At 43.1% G+C, this 22681-nt stretch overlaps 1 protein-coding gene across 1 annotated transcript in view; it reads right to left on the reverse strand.

Annotated features, from left to right (window-relative positions):
• Positions 1-22681, reverse strand: part of LOC147060178 (uncharacterized) — a 56812-nt gene that overhangs the window by 3223 nt on the left and 30908 nt on the right. Inside the window, exons 5-20 of the mRNA XM_085906619.1 lie at positions 21634-21660; positions 20187-20213; positions 16117-16176; positions 14939-15055; positions 14225-14260; positions 10188-10214; positions 9545-9589; positions 9012-9056; positions 8689-8715; positions 8131-8175; positions 5225-5257; positions 5113-5148; positions 3245-3289; positions 2077-2139; positions 1246-1314; positions 71-115 (exon numbers count right to left, since the gene is read on the reverse strand). Of these exons, the coding sequence (XP_085762745.1) occupies positions 71-115; positions 1246-1314; positions 2077-2139; positions 3245-3289; positions 5113-5148; positions 5225-5257; positions 8131-8175; positions 8689-8715; positions 9012-9056; positions 9545-9589; positions 10188-10214; positions 14225-14260; positions 14939-15055; positions 16117-16176; positions 20187-20213; positions 21634-21660 (747 nt within the window). The remainder of the gene's footprint in view (positions 1-70; positions 116-1245; positions 1315-2076; positions 2140-3244; positions 3290-5112; positions 5149-5224; positions 5258-8130; positions 8176-8688; positions 8716-9011; positions 9057-9544; positions 9590-10187; positions 10215-14224; positions 14261-14938; positions 15056-16116; positions 16177-20186; positions 20214-21633; positions 21661-22681) is intronic.

Raw genomic sequence — 22681 nt, forward strand, 5'->3', positions numbered from 1 at the left:
AGTTGATCTGAAGGGCTCCGATGGAGTGCAGCGGGGAGAATGGAAGTGCTGTTGAGGCGAGATGAAATACCTTTGAGCCTTTGTTACCAGGTGTGCCCGCCTCTCCTTGCGCGCCCTGACAAAAAGATGACAATTAGGACAAAATAGTGGCAGGGAAGAAATAAAATACAAATATTTGGTTGTCGATTTTTCAGGTATCTGTACTTGATTTGAGTATGTATTTTTTTGGATGACTTTTTAGTTTTACTCTTATGCATATGTTGGATGATGACGTGATGTAAAAAAAAAAAAAAAAGACGCAAAGTTGTTTGGTGTGCATGGCTAAAAATTCGGCGGGAAATAATTGTGTCATATGCCCGCCCAAAATTACAGTTAATTTGAAGAAGAAGCAAGATGTATCAAGAGCTAATTTATCTTTTTTTAATGAATTGGTTCACAATTTTACAAAAGTTAAAGTTTTTTTTTTTTTTTTTTTTTACATTTTAGAGACCTATCTTTAAAGCCATATACTTTCAAAGTCATAGATACTCCAGAGTAAAATATAAGAATGGTCACTATCATTGAACAAAAATGACACCAAGTTTAGCAACAACAAAAATTCAAATTGAAATTAGAATAAAGTGAATCCGATGAATGATATGAATTACAAATCCTGCAACTGAATACTTGAGCTTTTTCCCAAGGCCTTTTCAATACTTCCAGATTGTGAGTACTTTTGCCACCTGTGATGACAAAACCTCCTGCCGTCTTTACCTCATTCACAAGGTAGTGAAGTCGGTGGTGAGGTTTCTATGTCATCCCGCTGGGATGCCGGCCAAAACATAACCTCAACGGCGGAGGTCCAATTTCAAAGAATCACACTCCTCCTCCCCGAGGGAGCCACGCATGCCGTGGGGCTTTCACTAAAATAACCAAGCGTGTTTATTTGCAGTCTGTCATCGATTAAGGTGAAGTTTCACTTCTTTTTTTTTATTAGCATGTGAAACACATGTGCGGGTCATCTGAGTTTAGACTGGAGTTTATTAAAGCTACCTGCCGGGCCTGGGCCAGACATAAACAACAGCCGATTCATTTCCATCCAATCTCCCGGTAGAATATTAAAATCACAACTTTGATTTGAAGAGTTTAGGTAGCACTCTGCTAATACAACTAAAAGGCCTATTATCAGATAAGTTGTACACAAAGAGGACAAGTGTACAGACCACCATAGAACCGATATTAAAAAAATAATTAGGAATGACATACCTTTGGGCCGACGGGTCCCAAATCGCCTCGTTCGCCTTTCCCGGGCGGTCCGTGCTCACCCCTCTCGCCCTTTTACACACAAACAAAACGTATTCAGTCCTGGAAGTTGTCATTTGTCATCACCTGCTCCACATCAAGCCGACATTTATATTTGACATTTAGGTTTGCATCTTAACCCCCCCTGGGTGCTTTTTAATGAAGTGAGCAAAAACGGCCAGCAGAGGGAGCTGTAGCGCAATCCAGCGTCATCTTTCATCCACTGACCATCAAACCTAAGTTTTGATCATCCCATAAAGTTTCCATCGTGAGCATACGTAAGGTCAACCACCATATTAAAGGTGTTTCCACTCCCCTGCTTTTGTGTTTTTGGATGAATCCACAATCCAATCCAAACACGTGCATTCTGACAAGAACATTATTAATGATCCACCTGCATGCCAGTGTGGAGCTTCTCAGTGTGATAATGTCAAATGAAGCACACATCGGTTTCTTTCCCGCTGACATTTGGGAAGCAAAGCAAGCAAGCAAGCAGTAAAACAAGATCATGATGATAATCAAAGCCTCAACATTCAAACACGTATTATAGAAAATCGACATATGGGGAGGTAAAAATAACCAAAAAACAACCTAAAAAGGTGCAAATATAAATAGTGCTCTTCATGTCCATTAGGATCATATACTATATATATAAATAAATAAATAGATTGCTCATGACAGAAAATTAGAACATCACTTTCTATAAAGAAAGAAAAATACAGCCGAGTTCCCCTTTTGTAATATGCCACACAATGTCCCCCCCAAAAAAAAAAAAAAAAAGTGGAGGTCACTCACCTTAGTTCCTGGAAGGCCTGGGAGGCCTGGCTCTCCCTGAGGACCGAGGAATCCTGGCTCCCCCTAAATTTAAGAAAATACATTTAACATTCTAAGTGAGACCCACCTTTCATTTCAACGTGCACAGACAAACAGGAAATAAGAAAAACAAAATGTACGCATTCGCTAACTAATTCAACGTCTGTTCCCGACACAAAGTGTACCGATGGTTTCGACTCTGTTGGAAAGTCAGCAGGAATTCTTGTTGTTGACTTACGAGGAGTCAGTGGATGCTATGAGGTGCGACGCTCCATCTGATTTTCACGGGAGCGCAATGGCGGCGTATTGCTAAACCATCTGTACCGGGTCGCCGTCACGCACTCGGGAGGCCGCAGTACGATGCAGAACGCGGCAAGCGTGCAAGCTCAGAAATAGGTGAGTGCTACGTTAGCAAAACGCTGTTAGATCCATCAAGCATTCAAGACTCTTAAGAAAAAAAAAAAAACGCCCCAAAAAAAAAAACCTTGAACAAGCATAAAAAATGCCTTCTCACCATTTGTGCATTCAGTGCAAAATTAAATGTCCATTTTGTCTGATTAAACATGCACAGGACACATTGAGGCATGGACAGTTAATAATAAAATCCATTCCACAACCAATTACAATGAAAAATTGTTTTATGTGATTATTCTGCTCCAAAAGCGGCACGAAGAGCAGATCGTGCAAAAACCAAAGCAATAAATCCCTCAAAAAACAATACAACTCTAAATGATCTGTCCCCGACAGCCATTAAAAAATGTCAAACAATTTAGCACAAATAACTATAATTTAAAATGAGAATAAAATTAATTAAAATAAATATAAATGACAAATGAAAGATTAACCATCACTGATGTTTTATTTGAACGTAATGCCAACGTTCACGTGAAAGCAAATCACATTTCTATTCTTACGGTAAACACCAACTCGTTTCCGATGAACCCTTGAAAGTCAATCAAGCTTTGAACACAAGGGTGCGCTATTTTGGATGATTGCTTGCAAATGATGGAGCCACAAAGGAGCACAATGCTAACAAGGCTAATTGTGACACAAGGGTGCTTGAGTTTTTGCCGTGGCGGGCTGAAGCAGATGGAAAGCGGGTCAGGAGAGGGTGTGACGAGATTTGGGGTGGAAACAGCAGAACATTTACCTTAATCCCTGGCAGTCCAGGCAGCCCTGGAAGTCCTGGCTCTCCCTACACAGGAAGAGTTGCGACATGTTACAGCCAAGCTAAGCTAAGAGGCGCTTTGGGAGTCCACAGAACATTTGTCCTTTCCATGTTCAATTGGCAATCCAAAATCCCCAATTTAATTTTTTTTTTAAATCCATCACAAATTTTTTTTTCACAATTCAGTTTTACGATGAGATTAAAATTAATTTGGAAAAAAAACCCCACAGGATTAAGTTTGATTTGAATACTGAATTAGTTTGGTGTGACCTGGAAATTTTGGTAAAGCCCGGTACACACTGAAAGCTAATTGGACTGTTTTGCTCCTTCCTGACGATAGATGACAAAATAAACTTTGAGATCTGAGGTGTCTTAAGAGTGGATTAGCGAGCAAGGGCGCGGATAGTCAGTGCTGTCCTATTCACAAACTGCATGTGTGCATTTCAGCCACAGAGACTCCACACGCTTCGCTTTTTAGCAACAAATACACATAAAGAATTATCAGTATTATTGTAAAAGTGTATGGCTTGGTGTCTATAAAAAATCTCTTGTACTTATTTTTTGTGTGAGATAAAAATGTCTTTTTCAAATGGTTTTGATTTTGAATTTGCCAATTTCAGATGGAAAGAACAAATGACACCGACCCAAAACTTTTGGGCTTCTATCGCATCTCATCTGGTCGACCTTGCTGTGCCTCGTCATCCGTCGCTGGTGGCTGTCACCAGGAGAAGGTAGCGCACATGCACTTTCACACCAAACCATGCCGTCTTCATGGATTAGTTTGGTTAAGTCACTCAAACCGGCAACCTGCGATGCCATTAGCTTTTATCTTTGCTGGAGGAAAAAAAAAAAAAGCTGCAGCTGTCACACACTGCGCAGTTGCAAGAGCGGGTAGCCGAGAACGTCAAATAAATAAGTCTCGACAACATCTCAGGCTGGGAATGATCTACATCTCCGTTCTAACGTCCATATTTACGGCGCATGGGATGGAAGGATGAACAGAAAGGCCACTCGGGGAATCAAGGCTGTAAATTTACACGGCTGCAAATGAAAGCGTTGTAAAAGTCAAGAACAAAAGCCTTTCTCGTTGTATCTTCTGCATTAAGGACACATCGGGGAAAGCCGTCCAACTGAGGCGTTTAACGCTCGACCATAACTTTGTGTGACGCTGACTCGGGGATAATCGTTTGTCAGCACAATTGCAGTGGTTGTAAATTGTGTGCTAAGAGGAGGCGAGTGTTTGCTAAAAGCTCTCGCGTTTGTCGGCGAGGGGCCGCAATAGACACGTTATTCGTGTGCCGGGGGAATAATTTTTTTTTTTTTTTTTTATAAAACTACATTGTATGTGCCAAACCTAGTCCAAAAAAATTTACATGGATGAAGATCGGTCAATTATTCTGTTTTGTTTTGATTCCCATGAACATAATATCGATTAGATTATCGTTTGTCGTAGTTACGGCACATGGAATGTATTCTTGCAGAAATGTTCCTGTTGAGTTCCTCTTAAGAACCTGTTGCTCGCTTACCAAAAGGCTAACACATTACAAACCCAAATCAAGACTTTTTTTTGGTATAGCCACAAGGATCGCATGGCACGCCTCGTGCCAAAATAAATGAAACCAGAGATTGCCAAAAGTGGAGCGTCGGGTTCTGCTCAGCGGGACTCCAGTGGACCTCGGTCCTCGGTTTGGATTTAAAATACAAAGGTTCGACTGGATTGGAATTCTCTTGTCAAAACTTGATTCTGAGATATTTGATCTTGCGCGACATGCTGCTCTAGCGCCTGGACCTCGGGGTGGCACAGACATCAATTTGCTTTCTAGCTTCAGCTGCAGCAAAGCCGTCATTACCTTGTATCCGCTTCTTCCGGGCTCGCCGGGTTCGCCCTAGAACAAAGGCAATGACCACGCTTGTCAATGTTACAATGTAAACTTGCTGTGACGACTTGTTCGAGTGCTTTACCTTGATGCCTGCTGCAGAGGAGCCTGCATCCCCCTGCAAGGCAAAAAAAAGGGTGAAAATAAATTGGGCTTGGGATTGACCCTTGGGGTACACCACAAGTGACAGGGAGCGTAACCAACTTTGCTCTTCTCTAAGAGACAAACTGTTAGGTCAGTGAGATATGAAGTGAAGCCTGATGGTGGATTGACAGTGGTGAAGGATGATATGGTGGTCAACTGTGTCAAAGGCTGTGGTGAGGTCTATGGTTTTGCTGACCACAGCAGTTTTGGTATTATAGCCAAAGCGGAAACCGGACTGCGACTTTTCCAACAGACTGTTTGTTTTGAGATGATTGTGGAGTTTGGCAGGACCTTAGCTGGACCAGGTTGAGCAGTGTGGCTGGGGTGAAAGGTATTGGGGGGGGGGGGGGGGGCAGAGGGACTGGAGTGAGTGGATGTGGTTTACTTTTGTCTCGAAAAAGGAAATAAAAATGCTGCAATGCTCTTTTGAATTTTTAATTTGAACTTTAAGAAGCTGTTTTAAGGTGGAAAAGAATCGCTTGTTATAAAATTCTACTCGTTAACATCTCGTCATCGGTGCTGGCTAGTGTGCTAAATTATATTACTACCAAGGACAAAGAGCGAACGAGTGCATGGACAATTCAGAACACGAGTAGAATATGGAATAAATGTTCAAATAGTTTTCTGCTAATTGCAGACTTGAAGAAGCCAGACTGCTCCCCGTGTGCCACCTTGCAGACACAACAAGGGGCCAACGGGTCTAATCAAATGCAGTTGTGGGAATAAAAAAAAAAAAAAAAAAAAAGGCACCCCAGAGCACGAGAACACGTTTTGCTTTGGACTTTGTGGGTTTCTCCACATGTGCCTGCTCCTTAGACAAGAGTTTTCATGGGACACATAATGATGCATTTACTTTACATTTACTTTCTTAAATGTGACATATGAAATTACTCATTAAAAAAGGCTCTCGTTATACTGCGAGTTAAGCAATTTCCATCAATTCATTCACCCCAAACTAACCTGAGAAGCAATGGGCTGTAACTGCTTTTATTTTGAAAGGCCACCATGTGAGAACAATTATGCGAAGATGCAACACGGGCACTTCACACAAACGGGAGCCGTTTTTCGTCACTGCGGACCTTCACGGGACAATTTATGGGGGCTCCCCGATTTCCCCAAAAAATCCCATCCAATCCAATCCAATCCGAGCCACAAGACCCGAAACCCAAACCGCAACTGTGTGTGGCGCGGCTCGCCTAAACGTCCCGACTGAGCCAATTAGTATGCTGAGGCTACATCCTGCGATTAAAACAAACGTCGCCTCAGCTCCGATTTACAAGCAGCCGCGACCCACGCTGACGATTGCGAATTGAAGATAAAAGCGCAACTGCTGTTCGCTAAATTGGGCAATTTTCCAGCTATTTGCCCAAGCGAGGATGTCTGGATGGTGGCGAGCAGCTGCGCGCCGAGTCGTCAACATTTGCAATATTTCAAAAGAACAAGTTAAGGAGAGAATTTATTAATAAATAAATAAATAAATAAAAATGGAAAGGTTGGTTTTGCACTTTTCGATTGTTTGATCGGATATTTTAGGAGACTTTGGAGCAAAACAGTTTTGTTTTGGTTGGTGACGTTTCAAAAGGCTGCACCCGGTTAGTAAATCAACGTCCACATCTGTTCAGGCTCCGGCGTCACCATATGGCTTGCCACTTTCTCAAGCCTGTGAAGTTCTTTTTGCACGCGTGACAATTAAACATTAGAGGCCTGTGGTTTGACTTTTAACTGCTGGTTTTGCAGCAGACTTTTTTTGTTTTTCCAGGAGAGATTTTTTTTGGTGTGACCAGCATTAAAAGTGAAGGTGTATCTCCCATCATTTTTTCTCCCCCCCCCCCCCCCCCCCCCTCCCGGCTCAATTTGCAATCTCCAGCCAATCCTGTCTTTGCAAAGTTCCCTCAAGAGCTCCTTCTCTGCGGTTTTTGCTCTTTCCCAGCGCGTCTCCGCTATTTTCCCTGCAGTGCGTGCTGCCTATTGTTAACTTTGGCATCGCCGCGTGCCCTCATCTCGCATCCCGAAAAAAAAACACGCGCATACATATATAGCCGCCGACGGATCGTGCTTCTGCTTTTGACAATGACAAATATTCCCCGGCAATCCAATACTTTGAAATAGACTCTTCGCTTTCTCCGCCGGTTGCATTTGCAAGCTCCTCACACGGACGAGCCCTGTCTCTTCTCATCATGTAATAAGCACGTCTGGTCTCAACTCACTTCCATTTGTCCAGTGGCATTGCAACCATTTTTCGCTTTGCTTCCAAGGCAGGCTCGCTATCTCATTTTCCCCCCACACATGAGGTTTTGCGTCCATTTTCCGTCTTTCTTGGCAAAGGTGTTAAGTGAGAAACAATCAGAAACCAGCCGGCGCAAAATTGACAGTGACGTTTTGAGTGCAGCGCTCCTGCCGTCACTCAGATGTCAATTTTTTTGGGGAGGAAAAAAATAAATAAATAAAAATACAAATCATCTAAATTTGATACTTGTGTGGATCTTACAGATCTTTCTGCACACGCTGATTTGGCACCAAATAACATTCCAGGCCATAATCGCTATTTGAAAGAGGTTACAATTTCTTTTGACAGGCACTCGACATGTTTTCACTTGAACAATAATCAAAGAGGCAGCATGAACGCTTGAGAAAATGATGTGCAATAATAATCAAATGAAGAATGCTTTTAGGCCAACTTAACCATGCTGGAAAAAAAAAAAAGCCTTTTTGTTGGATCACTTGCTGCTAGATTTTGTCCTTGGGCTCCCCCTACATTTGTGGAGTGGAATTTATTTTGACAGGTGTCCACCTTGCAGTATTCAGCAAATGAGGTCAAAGATTTTTGGTCATTTGAAACGCACGTACCTTTTCCCCAATTTCACCTTTTGGTCCTTCTTCTCCCATATCGCCCTGGGATAAATGAAAAAAACCAAATTTCAAAGCAGGCAGAATGACAACCCCCCTAGAGGCGTGTTCTGCTTTATTCCTCGAGAGCAGATAATAAAAGTGCACAGGTTGCGTATTGGAACGCGGGCGGGGGGTGGTGGGGGTCACTTTTATGAACATCTTAAATTCAACGTCTCTCAGATGGTTCGCACATGGCTGCAGTACTTCGGTTAGGGGCACTTTTAATGAGTCTCAATTACTGGGGCCGTTGATCACCAAATCGTTTTTTTCAGTGAGGGGAGGGGCTCCTTCGAGGAGTTGCAAAACATCACGGTCAATGGGTGAAAAATTACCAGATGCTACAGCTCCACAGCGGGTCTCGGAGGAACCTGCCGGGTTTTACGGCCAATGAGTCATCGCCGAAGTGACACCGCCGACCGATAATAGCCAAGAAGCGCCTCCACTTTACAGTAAGCAATGGTTACTCCCCCCCGGCCCTCGAATTAACCCGGTGACGGATTCGAAGGAGACGCTTACCTTTTCACCTCGCTCTCCCATTTCACCCTGTTGGCAAAGAAAGCAGCGGTTATTACTGACGCCGCAGTGGGTCCGATCAATTCGTGTTGGATTAGGACGATTCTCAGCGTTTATCCCCAGACGGAACATCGAGTATCGATTTCATCTCCAGACATAGTTGCAATTTTTCCACAAGAACATTGTGATGTCGATAACCATGCATAGTAAAACAACATATTTGTCTCGAAAAAAAAAGGAAGGCGGGAAAGAAAAAACATGGAGGTAAATTTAAGGAGGAAGAAATATGCAATGGCGTGATGACACGGAATACATGTGCACCAGACCTTGGCTCCTGGGATGCCGTCCAGTCCCGGGATGCCAAGATCCCCCTATGAACAGCACACACACAAAAACATGCAAAGTGCCGCATCAGCAATATTATTTTGATTATTGATTCGACTCTTTCCGATTGGCCGCACTCAACGTTTAAAAGCTGACAAACAGCTGATATGCATCGGGCCTCGAAATTCAATCCGTCTTTATCGAGCCGTACAAACTCTCATATTCTTGATGTGGGATTGAGATTAGAAAGATGGCATCGCTTTAAACGATTCCCCATCTTTCCTTCGCTCCTGAATAAACAGGATTCATTTCCCTCCTGGTGAGAAACACCTGCAGCGTGTCTTCTTTTGTTTGCTTTGGAAATTCGATGCAGGACAAGACGTACTTGTGCGCTGCGCTCGTTTTATGAGGGAAAAATTAAAATATATACACAGAATTTTTTTTCCCTCTCATACGAGAAACACAATAAAAAAAGTGCCAAAAAGCCAAGGTCGAGAATCCAAAATGAAAAGTATTTTTACTGGAATGAACTCACCTTCAGTCCATCAACACCTGGAATGCCAGGCGGCCCCAAAGAACCCTGGAATTAAAAATTTTTTTTTTTTAGAAAAAGCCTTTAGGCACATTCTAATTGCACTGGAGAAAGCATTAAGCAGCGTGACAATTTTTTAAGTATTTCAAAACGGTTTACATTGACACGCTGTTGTCACGGTAACCAGCGTTTTGATTTCAAATCCTCTTTAAAAACACCTCATATGGTTCAAATTAGACGTCGTCACCTCAGTCACCTAAAAAGCCGCACGATGAGAAAACCTAATTGAGCAAGCCTCGGGGGCCAGGCCGACCAGTCATTAACAAACTGCCGTGTCATCGTTGACCCCGCCTGGCCCCTCTTTGCCGGCGGTGAGGTCCTGCCGACGCGTGACAGCATAGACAGGAAGTGTCCGATTGGGTTACGCTGAACAAACACTGGCAGCTACCTGATGGCTGGATATGGCCGACATCTGCTCCTCACATCAGCGCCGGCCGACCGGCATCACACGTTTCCCTCGCTGGTAGAGTTATAGCCCTCAACTAGTCTATCGGCGTGCGTCGGATCGCGTATCGTCGTAGGTGCCGCGATCAGGTATTATTTATTGACGAGCTAAGGTTGTAAATTCAAAATAAAGGTAACTTACCTTGAGTCCTGGAGGCCCCTCTGGTCCCTGGAAAGAAATAGAGTTACACAAGGGAGGTCAAATACAGTAGACCCCCATTCATGGTAAGGACGGGGGAGGGGGCGGATTACAGAACCACACGCGATAGATGAAATTATATTGTCATATTTATGTGGTAGGAAGGTCTTAGCAAAGTGAGTCGACACAAATATGGCAATCGATTTTGATTCAAAGCTAGGATGGAAGTGCATTTCCTCTTATGAATGAAACAAAGCGGGGGGAAGTAGGTGAAGCCCATAAAACTCATTTTGGCGCCCTCCTCGACTGCAATCACAGAAACAATCGAGGACTACATCTTCCGCTTCAGACGGGAACAGATTGCTTTGTTTTGGTTTTAAGAAGTTCCAATTGTCCCTCCAGCAAGTCCGTCTCGGTTAGAGTTGGAGTGAGCAACTTCTGATTATCCCCCCCAAAGGAAAAAAAAGTATTTCCTTTGCTTGCCTTTGTGAGGCCATCCTCAGCGGGGCTTGCTAAACATCTTTATGACCCGCCAGGTATGTGAGCATGTGCCACTGGCCCGAGCGCTAATTAGCTTGGCTCCATCTGAGAACACTCAAAAAGCACCATTGAGAGCGAGGGAGCTAGTCAAGAGCTCCCCTGCGGTAATCCCGGACCCTTTTGTTCCTGCCAAACGGAGGATCAGCACAATGCGTTTGTTCCAAAACCATAAGTACCGTGAATGTGCACAAAGGGGAAGCGATCGGAAACACAGCGCTATTCCGCTTTCGTTCGAGGTCGGGAAAACGACAATGAGGAAATTAGCTGCTTTTTAGGAAGTTCTTAAACAGTTCTTGAAAGCGTCTATCGTCGTTCTTAAATCTCTTCGGTTTCATTTTATTATTTTGCGACTATCCTACAGGGTTGTCGAAGCTATATGTTAGCATAACAGTGTGCTAACCGCAGCTGTGGGGATCTTAGGCTGGCATTTGCTTTATTTAAAGGGCAAATGTTTCAATGTGAAGCGTAAACACAAAGCGGCGGTGAGGCGAGCTGGCGGCAACGTTGTGCTAGCAAAACACGACGTTACCGTCAAGCAACTAAATTGTGTTTACACATTACGAGCTTCAGAAAATGAAGGTGGATCACTGGGTCGTTTTGGAATGAGCGGAATGTAATGTAAGGCCAAGAACAGTGCAGTTTGAAATGGAAATAACACCAAAAGGCAGATTTTTTTTCTTCTTCCCCAGTTACGGAGGACACCACAAGCGTACTCTGTAGCTTCCCCACAAGTTCCAAATTAAAACTGTTTCCCAGATGGCCTGTGAATGCCTCAGGACCCCCCCCCCCCCCCCCCCCTCGAAGAGCTGAACGAAGTGGCTGCATGGGGAGAAGAAAATTTCGGCGTCCTTACTGCTCCCCCTGCGAACTGACCCAAAATAAGCAGAAGACAATGGCCAGATGGACAAATTTACTTCATTGGTGAAATTAAAGATCTGTGCGTTGTCTAGCTAGCAAGGTTAGCTAGTCCATGTTAGCCTGGATATCATGTTAAAGCAGCTCATGAAAACTGATTGACGTTTTGATTTTACAGGATTCATAGCGATAAATGTAACAAAGTTTTAGGTTTGTGACAAAGTGGTCATCTGACTGGTTTCTTGAGTGACAGCTGTCAAAACCAGTAGAAGGCAAAATGTTGCGGAGTGAAAGTTCTCAGTATTAAATGGTACCGCCAAAATCCTCACTTCATTCGGTTGTTAAAATGTAAAAATGCCAACCAACTTAAGAGATAAAAATAAAAAGTAAAAATATAAAATGGAGCAAATTGTGGCATAGGAGGTTGCGATTTGACGCCAGCAATATGAGAAAATTCAACATGACAAGAGTGAGGCTCAAGCTTTTATTTTTTATTTTTCCCCCCAGAGAAAATCTTATGTCAATGAAGATTTGGATTGAAATCCTGCAAAGTAGTCCCTCCTTTTTCTCTCTCTCTTTCTTTTCCCACCTCCGCCCTGCAAGAACTTCTAATCCTTCTAACCAGCACCACATGTCCTCGAAGGCTGCTGGAAAACTCTGGAATCTCCTCCTCCATGCCTCTTAAACAATAGCACGCATCCGAAATGCGAAGCTGCGTCAAGTGGACACTCCGAGTCCAAGAGCAGTTCACATTTTGGACTCGGACATCAAAGCTCCCGTTTTCTCTCCATGCGTATCACATTTTTAGATTGATTTTCAAGGACTTGTCTCGGGTGGAGACATGATGGAAATGTTAGGATTGTTTTTTTTCTTTTCTCTCTGTCACATCTTTTAACAGCCTTTGGTTCATTTTGATTTCAAAACATTTTAACAGGCTTGGGTTACAAAATTTATTGGCATACTTATGAGACAGTACGTTTGTTGGGTTTTTAATTTAGAGCTGGGCGCACACTCTCCATTTATGATACATTGTTTTTTAGTGAACAGAAGATTTTTGATGATTTTTTTAAAATTACAACCACGTCTTACTGTTAGTTTCCTTCATCGTTTCCCTCAAAGTGCCATTATGACTGTCGATGTCTTAAATTATATGTATTATAGGCTACACAACAAACTGATGTGCTCGTTTTGAAATCAGAGACGAGTAAAAACTGTTTTGATATTTTAACATTTTGAATGGTAATAAAATTTGCGAGCAATATCTCTATTTTTTTTAAAAAGTGAGACGATTTGAGAGAGAGAGAAAGAAACGATTTGTAATTTTAGTATGGACACACTGAGGGGAAAAAAAATAAGAGAATTTTAGTGAGTTGTACAAATCCAAACATTAAGGTCAAATATGATACAGAAACATTGCGATAATAAAGCCGTAATATGATGCGGAAAAAATCTGTATATATATCGACGCACTTCGCGGGCCGCATAAAATAACGTGGTGGGCCGTGTCTGGCCCCCAGTCCTTGAGTTTGACATCTTAAGGTAGATGTTCCCTAAACGACACTTTAGAAGAAGGTTCAAGGAGCTTCCTGCATCCTTCAATACACAATCATATTTCCCTTCCTGCACTTTTTAACGCATCACATGCATTTTTTTACGAGCAAAATGGCCGTCAAATGTGTACTCAGTAGCCGTTAACTAGAACAACGTGTTCCGAACGCGTCAGGGTGCCAACCTCTTGGAACAGAATCGTATCGAACCCCATGAGTCACTCTCGCCGTAGTAACCGTTAAAGGCCGTGTAATATCTTGCATATTTAATCCACTTTGAGTAAGATTGATCACGTTGGACGCTTCCATCTGTAATTTTCCACATTGTGTTGTCTTAATCCCGACAGGGCTTTTAATGCCATTTATGTCACTGAGCCCGTTCACGCAACATAATGATGACAAAGTGCCGTGTAATGCTCATAAAGCTGCCACTTGACTTTGGTACTTGTGATTAAATTGTTCAGTGTTATGAGAAGAAATGTGGTATTAATAAATATGCAATATAATTCAGATATATTATTCACTTCAGATGATAAAAGTTCTTTTGTGTAAGTCTTGTTGTCAATCGTTTCTCTCTTTTTTTGCCCATTTGGGTACAATCATAAAAGCAAATTGCATTCCAGCGGCCATTCTCGACAGAAGATTTGAAAACGAAGATTTGCCGTCCAATTTTGGCACACACCAGAAAATGGTCCTGAGCCAAGCCATAGTATAAATAGTATTTTAGACGTGAGCGTGTGTAAAAAGAAAATTTCAAGCGGCCCGTCGGAATGGGTCTGAAGTTGCCGCGGCCGGCGTGTGTTTACTTTCCAAAGCCGAAGCTAATCACACCGCCGTGCTGGCTTTTGACTATTTGGAGACGAAAAGCTGCCGAGGCCGTGTATACATTTGGGCTAAGTGACGGCAGTCACGCTTGGATTTACGTCCAAAGTGTTTCTGCTTGTTTATATCCATCACGTGATTGTCCTCTTCCTGTAAAAGGACAACACACGCCCATGTTTGCTTTTAAACATCCACTTTTACATCTCCTAGCTTAAATGTAAAAGTCAGCACTTTTACATACGAAAGGTGATTACGTGTGGAAAGACTTGTTCTTACCATCGGTCCGATGTCTCCTGGGTTACCTGGATCACCCTGGAAGAAAAAAAAAAAAAGTTCATGAAATTGATCTTACCGCCACTCTTTTTCCAATTAATGCAACAAACGTACAGCTAGCATAGCAAAACGTACAGCTAGCATAGCTAATGAACCTCTTTTACATTCAAAAGGAGAAACTCCAGCTCCTCTCCCTTTTGCCTAGTCACTGAGGGAAATGAATGATGAGAGAACAGAACGCGGCACGAGCCAAGGGAGGGTTTAATTTCTTGGAAAAACAACAACTATTGCAACTGTGACTGGAAGAGCTGACAACAATCATCAGAAAGTTGGAGAGCGGCAGCTAGCAACACTTAATTTCTCTGCGCTTCTACCGCCAGGCTTTGGCTGGGCGTAATGGGCAGGCCTTTCTACTTCATCTTTGTCTCGCGCATCAATTAGCGTGATGCCACTGACGTGGACGTGGAAAATGTTGCTCTCCAACCAAAACGCGGCCAACTGGATGTAAATCTATACAAGGAAGCATTCTCGTGGGAAACGCAATCATGTTGCGCTTGTCGAGCGTTCGTTACGCGTTGGAACAAAAGCTTGCCGCCACGGCGAGATTTAAATTAAATATGACGAGCGACGAAGACAATAAAAAAAATAATAATAATGCAACGTGACGGACATTTTAAGATCAAATCACAAATCTAGATTCTGGATCGCAATACTCACCGGTGCGCCCGGTACGCCCCTTGGTCCATCTTTGCCGGTGTCCCCTGGGGGCCCCCGTGGGCCTGGAGGACCCGGGGGCCCTGGAAGTCCAGGTGGTCCTGCTTGCCCCTGGTCCCCCTGTTCGGACAAAATAAGTCAGGCCAAAGTAGACTGCAGGGAAAAACTAAGGCACCATTTTGCTTTCTAGTTCTTGTCATGCACTAGGAAACATTCAGGAAATTTTGAAAAAGTCCTTCAGAAGCATCCTGAGATGAACGCTACATGGTTCTCATGACTCGTCTTGCAGCCAGGTGGAAACAGAAACAAGAAATGCTACGATACGTGCGAGCGGAAGAGATTCGGAGATTCGGCCGCTACCTTAATGAGACGTCGCTTTATGAGCTGCTGGTCAGCAGAAAGAAAGCCGTGATTGATCTTAGGGAAGACCATCTGAGCAGGGCAGAAGAAGGTTGAAGAAGGTTGAGATCCCGTGAGAAGAGGAAGGAGAGGCGGTCGGAAAGTGGATGCCAGAAAGAGAAAGACTGAATAAGAGGTCAACATTCTTGAACGTTTGAGGAGCATCTTCACAGATGATTGGAGAAATCCACACTTTTGCACCACATGGAAGTCTTTGCTAATTGTTTGGATCTTAACGGCTAAAATTAGGCCTAAGTCTGTGGACAGTTTGGGAATTTCTCCATCTCTGTGAAAATGCCATCATCATCATCCTCATCATCCTCATTGTCGTTGTTCCTGCTGCAAAGTGGAACCCCTGAGCTGCTCACTGCCCAAACACCCAGATGGATTTGAAAAGCTCGCTGCTCCAGCGCACTGGCAGGAAGCTGCGTTCGTGCTCACTGAAAAACTACAGAAGGCCGCATTGATGGATTTAAGGATTTGTGGTGAACCATTGGCATGAATTTAAAAACAGCACTTTGCCACATAGGTTCACCAGCATCGGATTTTTCTTGGCATTTCCTTTCTTCGCTTGAGTATAAATAGACACAAACCAGACCGGCTCAGTTTGGGGATTCTGCTTCTTGTCCCAGTATTAATGGCTCCGTCGGCCACAATGTTGGGACGTTTTGGATGGAGGGCAGTTTGTGACAATGGAGGGGAGGGGGCGGGGGTGCTGAGGTCCTGGCAAGAGCAGCGGAGGGATGCCACAGTGCAGCGAGGCGACGCTGCCGCCGACAAACCTTGACGGTCAGGATCTGATTGCTGTGCAAAGCGGCTAGCGTGGGGAGACCGGGCAATCCCTAAATGGGTGAACACGGCACAACGCACACATTCAAGACATTCCAACACAATGGAAGACACCATTTACGTGCAGGGTAGGGGGGGGGCAATATAATTTAGATCTGTCCATTTTTGTCAGTTTTTTCAAAGTCATCCAAAAAAATAAATTCAATTCTATGTCCAATGGCACCAGAATAAAATGACCAACTAATCATTCCCTGTTGTTTGTGCCACATGCTCTAAACAGATGAGGCGTTTGTTGACGCGATTATCACACAACCGACTTTGAACTCCGACGCGGCGGTAAATTGAGACGCGCTGTTGTTCCGACATCAAGGAAATTCGAGCAAGCGTTTCCCAAATTACCCCGGTCAACAATCCTCGTGACAGACACGATCCACTCATGAAAATGAAATAAAGGAAGGAAAACATTGGGGATTGTCGTTTAGAACTGGAAACAAACTTTAATCCCGTTCCAGCAATGTTTAAATCATTTGGGCCTTGACACGCTTTGTTAGAACTCAAAGTTCACACAAGTTTACGTGCAGCCGCTCGAGCTTCTATTTTTTAATTAGCGTCTCTGGGAGTTTAGGAGCAACGACTTTGGTTTCATTCATTTGGTAATAGTTGTCGTTTATTGTCCTTGAAAACGGCGCAGAAGCCGACACGCAGCGGAGCGTCGCGATTCAGGTTCTACGTGATCGCATTTGACCACAAATGGCTGAAAAAAAAAAAAAAAATCTGCGGTTTTGAGTTATTTTACTTCCATTCGGGGATTGATCTTCCCATCCATTTGGAGTGGGGAGATCAAATCTGTCCAATCTAAACATGTCTTTGGTGCCATCATTCTGGTTTTTGCAAAGCTAATTCAGAAGGCATGGCTCAAGTTGGCTGGCCGCTTTCATCCGGCCCAACGCAAACGGCCATGTTATTGAAATGCAAATATCTCCCAAGTTATTGACAACCTCAAACATCTTGAGAACAGAAAATTGGATTTTGGTCACTTTACATAAGCTTGGGCCTTTTGTTTTTTTTAGCTTGTTGTGAAAACCTGGCGCTACCTTACGCTACCAGGACAATGGACACGTTCTAACCGTTCCCAGATTTCCAAAAGTTATAAAAACAAAAATAACCAAGATGTCGGCTTTCGCGATGGAAAAGCAGCTACAAGGACAATCAGCACCAGCCGCCGCGTCGGACGGCGGCCAGAACACGCATCCTCGCGACCGCAGCAGAGACAGCGCTAGCCCGCTAACAGGCGGCGAGTCTTGTCGGCATCTGCGGCCGAGATTAGCGGCAACACGCACACATGGCTTCAATACAGCCGGCGGTGGACTTGCACACATGCGATGGCCTCAGATTTGACATCGATACCACACGGCAATTTTATCTGCGACCCGGTTCAAGCTAACACTGCCAAATGGACCCATTTTTTTGCATTTAGAGGTCACAGGTATTGTCTCGCCACCCAGGAAGGCGACCGAAGACCACACAGCCACACGGTACATTCTCAACACCGGCTGCCTGTTTAAAAAGTGGCCAATTCGTTCGTGGCTTGTTTGCTTGACCTTTTATGTGGAACTTGACCTTTCACCTTTGGGTCCAACAAATGGCAGACCTGACATGTGGGTAGCAGGCACGGTGGAAAACTCTGCGGGGCCTATGTGCTGATTTTTCAGACTTTAACACTGAAGAGATCCGTCAGTCCTGATGGAAGGTTTGTCAGTCCGTCACTTCTAAAATAACCATGACAAACTGTCATTTAGAAATGACGTAATCGTGGTTAAAACAACCATGACGGACCGGCTAACTGACGATTACAGTTTAGAACGCCCACCTCCGTTTACACTTTTAATTGTCAACCCTTAAGTGTGACACCAAACTTAATAACGACCCAACATTAGCTCAAGGGGTCGACGGAAAATCCGCTTAGTTTTGAGCGCCACGTTGATCCGCCCCCGCGGGGGCTTCACTTGACTCCCCGTGTCACACGACAGCCGGTTTGACGCAAGGTCAGCCAACCCTTGTCCTCTTCCGTTCGTATTTCTTGCCAAAAATTATCCCTGCAGTGATAAATTAGCTCATCTAACGCGGAGCGATCAATAAACCACCCCTGGGGGGAGGTAATACGATTTGGATACTAGCTCCCGTCGTCCTTCAGATAGGCCTGGATGTTCGTCGGTAGCCGCGTGAGAACAATGCTACTGCAAATTGGACGTTAATGAAATACTATCTGGAAGTGGACAGTTTATTTATTGACTCTGGGAGACAAATAGGTTTTGGCTGGTCCTCGTTACCGAGCCGTCAGCGGCCGCCGTTCCCTCGGAGGTATATGAATCATTTAACTGATCGAGACAGATGACTCCATTTCCGAGGTTAAAAGGGTACAAATTATGGGCAACCGTGAAATCCGAGCCGAAAGGACGTGGTTTACTCCGGTCAGCTCGTCTGGGGAAAGCAATGCTAGTTTTCCTCCCGCTACGTTTTTTTTTTTTCTGCGGTGCTTTAATCTAAATTTAAGTCAACCAAAGCGATATCGATTATTACCACGAGCTAAACGAGCAAAGTCAAAGGAGAGTCAGCGCGTCAGTGTAATACAAGGCGGCGTAGCGTGTCATATTGAGAATGCTAATTCAATTTCACAAGAGAGGCCGTTCGTATGGACTTCCCCCGTCCGAGCTGACAAAGTTTATCGGTGCCGTCTGAGTGGGCGCCAGAGATGGATTGGAATCAGATCCGCTCGGGAGATGGCTGCTTCTGGTCACGAGACAAGGCTGCGTGCTGTTCTCGTCTACCCGACCTCGCCCATCAAATACAATTAGGAGCGTTCCCATGAGAACGTGACAAATAGTGAGTTCAATGCGAGTCAGTAGAGTCTCGTATAAACTTGGAGGACTTGGGAGTGGATTCGTTTGGGACGAATGAAGCTCGTTTCTGAGTCGAGCTGAAAGACGTACTCACAATCGTGTGCGAAGTTTTGGTGTTGTAGACATTCTCAGGTTGGACGGCAGGTATCCGTTAACAGATTCGACTCGATTGTCGTGTTTTATTCATTTTATAGTGATCTCGCCAGGACTACGTCTTATTTGAGAAAATGGCTACTGTTTGCTGGTGACAATGGCAAAGTTAATTCTACTTTTGGTGGTGGTTAACTCATTCACTGTCAAAATGGATATTTGACGTCTATAGCCGTCAATGGCAGTGAATGAGTTCATATGATACTCTGAGTTCAAACCTTTTTTGGTATCTTGCCACATTGAGGTTACTTGACAATATATATATATATATATATATATATATATATATATATATATATATATATATATATATATATATATATATATATATATATATATATATATATATGCCATTGTTGATGGCACATTTTTATTTACAGTGAGAATTTTCAATTTCACCTTCTTTTTAGTCCACCATGAGTAATCATCAATATTGGGATGAGTTTTCACTATTCACAGATATCGAGTAGTAGTCATGATAATAGTAGCTTTAATATATCTAATGTATTGATTTTTTAATTAATTTTATTAGGAAATGACAAAAACAAAATGATTAAATAGCCTTTTTGCAGTATAGCGCCAACTATTGTCGAGAAGGACTTTTGAATTTCATTTTTGTCTTTTGTATCAGTGGCTGGCATCGGCCGCTTTAAACAAGAACCCAAAATTTTAAAATATGGTTCGTATTGGCTCGATATCGATGCTCGCTGTGCCGGTCAATTCCACACTTCTCAAATGCCGAACCAGATACCTCTCGCACGGCGAGAGTTTGACAGTGATTTAGAAGCTTGACTCGGGTTGAGATGTCAAACGACAGCGCTGGGAATAATTACGCGGACGGGCCTTTGTCTTTTAAGGTCATCTACGTGTTTTCGAGCCCTTTTTTACTTTTCAAATAAACAGACTTGTCATTCTTGTTGTATTTGGCGCCAGCCGCGCTATCCCAAGAATTTCATGCATCCCGAACCCGTTGCCCACATTTCCGCCGAGGGAGATGCAGTCAGGCAACATACCCGTGGTCCCTGGTCACCTTGATCCCCCTGCAAGATGAGCAGAAAGACAATTTTATCTCCAGTTGCACACCGCTCAATGATGATCATTAATAAGCCAAGACTAACAATGACTAACTCGGAACACATTGACGAAGTGAAAAAAAAAACGCCGGAGGCCACAAGAATTTGTTGCGGCGGGGGAGTGTTATGATAAGAGAAGGTGATGGGCGGCGGGTATGCGTGAGGTTTTGGAAAAGGAACGAAATTTCACGCACCGGAATCCCGACTTCAATTGAAATGATTTCAGTCAAATTGTAGCGGCCACTGACTTTGAACACCTTGTAACTATTCTCTGATAGCGTTCAGCCAGAGTCAACCGAGCAAGGTGTCATTTCTGGACAGCCATTTTATTTTTATGCAAGAAATCGATTCAACGCCCCAACGAATTCAAACAAAATAGCTCCCGGAATTCTTTGCTTCATTGGAGCCAGATTTAACGGAAAAGCTGTGGAGAGCGGCCACGCTTCTGCGCGCTTCTTGGGTGGGAGACTGTTTCTCATTTCATTTCGCTACAGATAAAGAGGTTCACAGGGGAGGCAGCAAGATGGAGCCGGACGCTCGGCAAACGGCGCCCGGCGTCTCGCGCTTCGGTTTCGCCAATCCGCGCTAACCCGCAAGAAGTCATCAAACGCTTTGGTGGTGATTACTTTTACTATTTGGACGGATAAAGTCGTCATCAGCAGTCTGTGGGAGGGCATCGGTCCTCCCAATTAGTGTTTTGGAGGTTTACACTAACGAGTACATTCAGGGCCTTCATTTTAGTCTTTGGAAGCCAAATTTGTAGCTGCGTGCAATGCGGTTCATGGGGAGCTTTGAAGGCCTTCAGCTGACTCACGTCACGATTTCTTAGTGATGTGGATTTGTGAACGGAATTTGAGTAGCCCCTCCCGAAGATTGGAAAATGCAAAATGACAACTGTATCAGTTGTTGGTCACTCAGCTGAGTCACCTATTTTGTAAAATACACATTTGGTAGTTATTTTTTCCCCACATGCATAAATAAAAAGAAAAATATATATTATATTTTAGAATATAGTATATATTATATATTTTTAATTTATTTATTTATTTTCTATTTATGTATTCATTTATAATATTTATATCAAATGAATGTGGATAAACATGATCATAAACATAAATCATAAATAGTTTTTTTTCCCCACATGCATTACAAAAAAAAAAAAAATATATATATATATATATATATATATATATATATATATATATATAAAAATACATATAATAAAAAATTAATAAAAAGAAAAAATATATAAATATATATTATATTTTAGATTACAGTATATATTATATATTTTTAATTTTTTTTTTTTTTTCTATTTATGTATTCATTTATAATATTTATATCAAATAAATGTGGATAAACAGGATCATAAACATAAAATATTTACCTTTTCACCCCTTGGACCTGGAGGGCCCTGTGAAAGAAAAGAAAATACAAGTAAGATTAAAATCAACATTACAATACAGGACAGAACATTATTGTTTTTCTCATATTGGAACGATGGGCAGATTTTTTTAGCTTGTTATCGTTGAGCCACATCATAAACAGACTGCAAAGCTGGTTGAGTGAAGAAATGTGTGCCTGTGTACTTGATCACTTACACTGTTAATGTTTTCAAGAATAAGCTCAAGTCTGATGGCCCTTGAGCAGCTCACGTTGCTTACTTGGAGGATTTGGAAAATCTGGTATGGGAGGAGTTAGCGCGGGATTGGGGGACAGCAAATTAATTGACCACCCACTTACAAAGTCCCTCAGATAAATGCAGCGTGTATTATTGTTGATAAATTGGCCACATAAGAAATAAAGTAAAAACTCAAAAGGCACAATTTGTACCAGCCTCGTTCCTCTACCGATTCAAATCAATCTATTTTTGCCTCAGCAGCTTGAAGTCATGGATCAGATGTATGCCATTATAAAACCTTTCAAGATCCTGAAGCCATTCAATATACGGACAACAAATAAATAAAAAAAAAAACAATGCCAATGTTGCTTTTGTGCAGTTTGGAAAAAAGGAAAAAAAAAACGGATTGAAGTGCGGCAAACATAAGTATCACGTCATAAATTCCGGCCCAGAGCTGGAATTGGAAAAGTGAAAATGGGCTCATTGAAATTGCTTTGCTTTGTGTGACTTTGCAACGCCGGCCGCAATACGGACAAGCGCATCATTCCCGACTGCCGTGTTTGGAGTTAGCCGAATGAAAGCCGAGTCAAGTGGGCGTCCCAAAAAAAAAGTGAGTCGGCTCTTCCTGTGCTCATTTTTGTTTTAACGTCACGGGAAAGCCATCAGCCTGCATCACTTGGGTACGCATGACAAGCCTCGGAGCAAGTACAGCACGGAGAGGGTGTTTAAAGACTATTAACCCCCTCACCCCCTCCCACAAAGATTATTTTAAAGTGCATTTCCGTAAAATAGCAGCAGGCATCTATTTAGCACG

The sequence above is a fragment of the Syngnathus leptorhynchus genome, chromosome 2 (genome assembly GCF_054491065.1).
Source record: "Syngnathus leptorhynchus isolate UIUO chromosome 2, UIUO_Slep, whole genome shotgun sequence".
Taxonomy (NCBI): domain Eukaryota; kingdom Metazoa; phylum Chordata; class Actinopteri; order Syngnathiformes; family Syngnathidae; genus Syngnathus; species Syngnathus leptorhynchus.